This window comes from Ciona intestinalis, chromosome 10, assembly GCF_000224145.3.
Source record: "Ciona intestinalis chromosome 10, KH, whole genome shotgun sequence".
Classification (NCBI taxonomy): Eukaryota; Metazoa; Chordata; class Ascidiacea; order Phlebobranchia; family Cionidae; genus Ciona; species Ciona intestinalis.
Window position 1 is genome coordinate 2,702,319 of NC_020175.2, and position 6,968 is coordinate 2,709,286.

General features: G+C 33.3%; 1 protein-coding gene across 2 annotated transcripts in view; it reads left to right on the forward strand.

The window, feature by feature from the left end:
* The window catches only part of LOC100178240 (GRIP1-associated protein 1-like), a 15,142-nt gene that overhangs the window by 5,693 nt on the left and 2,481 nt on the right, over window positions 1–6,968 (forward strand). The window contains exons 7-17 of one of the 2 annotated variants that reach the window (XM_009861665.3): window positions 378–576; window positions 910–1,009; window positions 1,417–1,563; window positions 2,189–2,419; window positions 2,897–3,109; window positions 3,550–3,741; window positions 4,113–4,286; window positions 4,931–5,021; window positions 5,278–5,405; window positions 5,786–6,002; window positions 6,714–6,889. In XM_009861665.3, the coding sequence (XP_009859967.1) occupies window positions 378–576; window positions 910–1,009; window positions 1,417–1,563; window positions 2,189–2,419; window positions 2,897–3,109; window positions 3,550–3,741; window positions 4,113–4,286; window positions 4,931–5,021; window positions 5,278–5,405; window positions 5,786–6,002; window positions 6,714–6,889 (1,868 nt within the window). The remainder of the gene's footprint in view (window positions 1–377; window positions 577–909; window positions 1,010–1,416; window positions 1,564–2,188; window positions 2,420–2,896; window positions 3,110–3,549; window positions 3,742–4,112; window positions 4,287–4,930; window positions 5,022–5,277; window positions 5,406–5,785; window positions 6,003–6,713; window positions 6,890–6,968) is intronic. The other variant, XM_018813790.2, reaches the window with a different exon arrangement.

Consider the following 6,968-nt stretch of genomic DNA (forward strand, 5'->3'; position numbering starts at 1 on the left):
ATTGCGATCCATACATTAAAAAATCCCCTTAAAAATAAACACGTATCAAGCTACATATGTGATAACTCGTAAGGGCATGAGGTTTATAAAGCAAACTGGTTTATAGATCAATAATTTTTAAGTTTAAGTAATTAATATATATATATATATATAGTAGTTTGGGGGAAGATGGGACACCTTTTTATTATATTTCCCTGTCCCATTTATTAGTAAACAAAGATCATGTAAAATCGAATTGTAAAATCGTATCCTTTTGACTTCCATAGACCGTTGTTAATTGTTTAAAACACGATCAGGATATTTGGATATTAGGTGCTAAAGATGTCCCGTCTTCCCCCACCCTACTATATATATATATATATTCACTTTTTTACCAGATATTGAGGTCCAGTTAGCGACGGAGCGAGAAGAGAAACTTCTTCTTCAAAACGATCTCGATTACGAGGTTGCTCGTCACACGAGGGAACAGAGAGCTTTCACCGAGGAAGTTGAATCTTTGAGGGAAAAGTTTGAACGAAAGCAAACTGCATTTGTGAATCTGCAGGAAGAAATGGAGCAACTTAGGACTCTTCACCAGTACGTTAGAAAAATTTGATTTTTGTGTAAAAATATATATTTCTGCTCATTTTTGGATAAATTTCAGATTTAAAAAAAATATATTCAATTTTAGAAAATTTATATTTGTATTTTTAAAAAAAAAATTGCTTTAAAATATATAGGACTTTGGAATCAAGCAGATAGACCAAATATGGTATAAATAGTAAAACCTACAGTTGTAGTTATAACATGGTCTCATCAATTTGTTTTCAATATTTCTTCTCTGTCTTAAATTAGGCTTAAATCAACACAGCTTAGCTTTTGCAGCTTTAGTTTTTTAAATGCAATTTTTTCTTTATTTTAATTTTTTAGAGAAAAGTTGGGTGAAACAACACAACAACATGAAAGTGAAAAGCAAACTTTGCAACAAGAGAAAGAAAAATTAACATCAGAAGTTACCTCACTTGGAAAAGTAATTGATTTACATGTTATGTACTTTCTAATACATGCCTTAGTAGAAAATAATAGGACAAATGTTAAAACTTTTTTCCCACTCTTTATTCATAGCGTGTTTTAACAACTGTTGTTTTGCTGTTGATTCCCTTCTCTTTGTATTTTAAATAACATGATCTTCTCTATCGTTTTCGAAGAGAATGTGAATAAATAAATCTAACTTGCTTTATTATTGCGTGACTGGAAAACAACAGCTGTTAAACACGGGTGTTTTGTTTCATACACTCTGTGCCAGCTTATGAATTACCATGTATGTTATTTTGTGGGTGATTATTTTTTGGGAGATACATTAAAATTATGTATGGTGGTCAACTAGTTATGGTATATTATGTAATATATAAAAGTAAATCAACCCCTACCCTTCAGGCTTTACAAAACTCCCATAACATGTTGGATGGAATGCAAGCATCCATGCAAAGTTTACAAGCAAAAGTGAAGCTGCATGAGGAGGAAATGAGAAGAGAAATGGAGGAGAAGAGGAAGTTGGAGGAGCAGCTTGGGAATCTTCAACAGGTAAGAAGATGGGTTTGGGATATATTTTCTAATCCTAGATGACAAATTAAAAAAAAATAAATTAAAGAAAAACTTGGGAATTTTCAACAGAGGATAGTTTCGAATATATTTTCTAATCCAAGATGACAAATTAAAAAAATTATTAAAAATGGAAAAACTTTATAATCTTCAAGAGGTTAGTTTGGGATATATTTTAAATCAAAGATGAAGAAATTAAAAAAAAAATAAAAATCCTTGAAAATTTTCAACAGGTACCGGAATAGTTTTGAATATATATATAATCCTAGATAAAAAATATTATAAATAGGTATTAGTAGTGGACAAGTTGAAGTTATTGGGGTCTAATTTATTTCACTAATATAACGTTTAGTATGTCCTAAATTTTAAAGGGTTTAGAACTTTTATTGGTGTAGTATTTTTTTAGTAAAGTGTTAGCACTTTTTTGGCACTGTTCCATTTTTTCTTTTTGTTTGTTCTTTTATGTAAAATTTAAACTTTTTACTTTTTTTTGTATTTTTCTTTGATAATCTGTTATTTTTTTGTATTTTTAAATGACTTTTTAGATTTACCATTAAATTTAACTAAACTTTAAAAAAATTAAATATATATATTAAAAATATTTCAGCACCTAAATAATGATGAACAGAAGAAATCCGAATCCTCCTCCCAGATCAAGTCCTTGGAAACAGAGGTCCTCTCGCTCCGATCCGGTTTGGAGAGATCGAAGATGGAGCGTGATGATGCGGTGACAAAATTTGAGGAGAACGTGAGAGCGAGTGCATCACTCCTGGAGAGAGTGAATCAAGTTGAGAAGGAAAGTGAAGATCTTCGACATGAGTTGAAACTCGCTAATGAAGTAAATTTTTATATATTGTATTAAAATTTTATATTTTTTTTAAATCAAAATTTTATATTTTTTTTATGTCAAAATTTTATATGTTTTAAAACCAAATTTTTTATTTTGCTTAAAATCTGCATATGTCTGCTTATTTATTTTAGTTTCATCATATCTAACGCAAATATTTGGATAGCTTTTAATAGGAAAACAATATTTATATATTACAGGCTTAAAATAATAATATTTGGTATAAGGGTAACTTATAAGATGCTATCATTTTCCAAAACTTCTGTACCAACATTTGCTTTAGGCTACTCCCCGAATTTCTTGACCCCTGCAAAACCTGTAAAATCACCATATATACATTTTACTATCATAAAAAATTACATTTTACTATCAAAAAATACATTTTACTAATAAACAATTTACAAAAAGTACATTTTACTTTTACTATGAAACTTTACCATTAAAGTAATTCACAAAAATTTAATTCAGCTCGCCGAAAAACGGAAAAAAGTGATGGACCAACAAGCTGTAGAATCACAAGAAAACAATGCTAAGTTTACTGAAAGAATTAACGCCTTGTTACTGGAGCATGAGACATCAAGTGCTAAATCAATTGAAAATTACGAATCAAAAGTCAAAATATTGGAAGAAACTTGTAAAAGACAGGAACAGGAACTTATAAGAATGAACCATCAAGACAGGGTATGTTTTTTTTAATTCTTTTTTTTATAGATTTGACATGACACATTGTAACTGTAACTTATGTAACTTACTTTTTATTCTCGTGTGGCCGGGAAACAACAGTTGATATAACAGGGGTGTTCATACACCCCATGTCAGCTTTTGAGTTACCATGTACGTTGAACCCAATGCCTCTGGGTTAGACTTACATTTTTTAAACATTTTTTTTAACCCTTGGCGAGCTGAGCTGTTAAGGAAAGATCTCTCATCCATTATGGGCAGGCCTGGGTGCTAGGGTGATGGGCCAATCCTGGCCTAAATTCTAGGACCCATGCCGTGCCACATCGTGGGACCTCACCCATATGGAACAGAATACATTTTGCCACCCTAATCTGGTCAACTTATACCAAAAAAATTTAGGACCATTTTCTTAATATTTAAATACATTCATATTTTTCCAGGTAAAAACCAGAGAACTGGACACTTTACAGCAGCAGATACGAGACCAGCAATCAACTTTGTCCTCGCTTGAAAACTCGAGTGGTTGGTTTGAACGAGCTCTCAAAGACGCAGAGAAGATGGCTGCTGAGAAGGAGGAAGATCATCTGCAGCAGTTGGAAGATGCAAAGTCAGAACATGAGAAGGAAATGGAGGTTGGTTGTTTTTTGTTGGTTGCTGATTTTTGTGATTATATTGTGTTTCCGGTCGTTTTTTAAGATTTCATGATAGTTGCATTGTTTTTTTTATTAATTAATAATTTTTGGTGGTTATATTGGTTTTCTGGTTGTTTTTTTATGATGGTTGGTTTTATTTGTATGCTTACTTTTTGGTTAATTTTTTTTTTTGTCTTTTTTGTGTTGACTGTGTCATTAGCTGGTAGTGTCTGGTTGTTTTGGTGAATTGGTAGCTTTTAAATATTTTAAACACAACCTTAAAAAACGTTACCTGTTTTGCCATTTTTTTTACTTTACTTTGTCATTGAAAAAAAATTTTTTTTTAAATTTAAATTTTTTTTATTCTTCAGAAACTTCGAGTTCAGTTTTCCTCCAAAGAGAAAGAAGTAGAAGAAGCAGAGAGACAAGTTGCTCTCGCTATGAACGAGACAACTACAAGAGATGCAACGATCGAGAGAATGAAACAAGATGTTCTTGACGAAGTTAGTAAGCAGAAACTCATTGAAAAGAAAGGACATCAGGCTGTAAGTGGAATATTTTGTTAGATTGGATTAGTCTTGTTTTCATTTTTCTCTGGTTTTATAAATTAAGTCTAAAACACAAAATTTTAGTTTAAAAAATATTTAGTAAACACCATTTAAAATATAACAAACTTGGTTAGACATATTGAGAACTGACTTCAAACCAAAATTTTGAAATTTAACATTACTGTGGAACACCCTTAAAATAACCTGACCCGCAAAAACTTTAAAAAAATGTATTTATAAGACGCAATGGAAAGACAGCATTCATTAAAAGCCAAATTACATTGCCATAAATATTGAAACTGAAACTTTTCAACACTGTTTGTACTGTGTTGTCATTAGTGCCAGTTATACCCTCTTTTTTTCACAAGGTTCTATATACCTGTTAAAATTATAATTAAACCTTACTGTCGCAACACTGGTCGCACAAAGGACTTAAATGGGCTTTCCGGGTGTTGGGGTAATGGGCCAAATGTGTGGCCTAAATCCCAGGTCCTTGACAAGGACCTCACCCATAAGAAATGAAAAACATAATGCTGCCCAGGCACTGCAATATATTGGCAAAACGGGCAACAGAAGTAAAATTGATTTATATTCCTGTCCATACAAAGATGCACAAACCTAACTAGGTATTTTATTTTCAGTTAAAGGACTTAAAGAAACAGCTTGTCATGGAGAAGAAACGAAGTGAAAAACTTCAAGAAAAAATGAAAGAAATTTCATCCAGCAATTCAAGTATGATTGAATGTTAAACTCTGGCAATTGCTTCAGTCCAGTGGTCACTGATGGGTTGTCCAAATTATCAGCCACACATAAAAAAAAAAGAAAAAAAACACAGAAAAATAATCACTAACGAAGTAACATACTTGGTAACTCGTAAGCTGGCACGAGGTGTATAAACACCCATGTTATAACAGCTGTCTTTTTCCCGCCGCGAGGATAGAGTAATTACATTCATTCCAAACCAACAATAACAATTGCCCTTCCACAGATTTAGACGAACTGCTTCAAGTTGTTGACCTTAATGATAAAACAACAACCGGAGATGGAAGTTCAGTTTCTTCTTTTAGTTTTAGGGATTTTATTTCCAACAAGCAAAACCCTGACACCAGTTCGCAGGTAATAATTTTAAGTCCGTGTTTATCGGGTTTTAAAAAAAGTATTTCAAACAACAATATAAATAGATAAAAGAAGTTTTTGAAAGTTATTAAGAATGTTACTTTTGTGGGTAATTATTTTTTAGGAGATTTTTTAATTTTTTAATTTGTGGGGGGGGGTGATAATTTGGAGAACCTGTTAGTGACCACTGGGTTGGAGCAATTGCTGTTAACTGTCTTGCCCAAGGACACATAGGCCCACAATGGTAGCAGCGAAGAGCCTTGAACCCATTACCTCTGGGTTACAGGCAGGCTAACAAACTGTGTTACAACACCCGAAAACAAACATCATAAACACACATGCAAAAAAAATTATACTTCACCTCTAAAATTTTCCAATAGGCTGGTACCAGCAACCTTTCCTCTACCCCTGTTGCCACGGCAACCGTCAGCAAAGCTGAGAGTCGAGATCTTCTTTCTCGTCTTACATCCGTGCAACAGGAGAAATGGAATCTGGAGGAAAAAGTCCGGCACCTAGAGGAGAGTGCGGGAGCGATGGCGGATGAGTTGGTCGAGAAGACAAAACTCCTCCAACAATATGTTCATCACACAAGAGCAGGTATTAAATTTTTAATATTAGTCTGTGGTTCCCAAAGTGGGGGACGGTATTTTCGCCCTTAAAAGGGAAGCTGGCTAAAAAATTGGCGATTAGGAAGTCTGAGAGTAAATCAAGGCAGTTGTCTTAAGATATGGCAATCAAGGTGGAAATCAGGAATTTTTAGACAAAATAGTGGTAATTTTTGACAAAAAAAGGTTTTGACTAAAAAAATTACCCTGCATGTATGCTCTCTTTACATTTGTTGTGGGGGAAAGGGAATGCATTCTGTCTCCTATTAAAATTAAATATGTCTGCGTTGCAAGAGGCTGATGACATTTTGCCAACTTCATCGCTCTTGTTAAAGTTGAACTTCTATAAAATGTGATCAATGAAAAATGACTTGGTTTTACAACTTTTACTCTTTTTTGGCGAAAGGGGATTTGATACTCTGTTCATTGTCTAGAAAGCGCTCTTAAAAAAAGTTAAGAAATCACTGCACCAAAGTAACAGCATATGTTGCAGTTGTATGTTCATGCATTAATCTGCACCGTTGTAATTTTAATACTATATATTGACATAGTACCAACCTTATCCCTATCATTAGAACTGGACTGTAAGTTGTGACGAATGTAAAATAACTTGATTTTACTTTCTGTAAACCTGGGTTTACTTGGAAATACTTTGGAAAAATGTCTTGGTTTTACTTTTCCATGATGTTCAAATTTTTGGCAGATGTTCACAAAATGAGGTCCTCCAATGAAGAGCTCGCCTCTCGGACTTTTGGGAATCGAGTTCGGAGCATCATCACTGGGCAGGAGGAGGCAGATGTCACCAACATCCGGGAGCTGAATCGGAAACTCACAAGGATGTTGGAAGAAGAAATGACGAAGAACATGGCTCTTAAACAAGTAGGGTGAATTCAATGTATTAAGATAAAAAATAAAGTATTTTTATTATCTTGCATTAATTGGTTGTGGGACTGGCGCC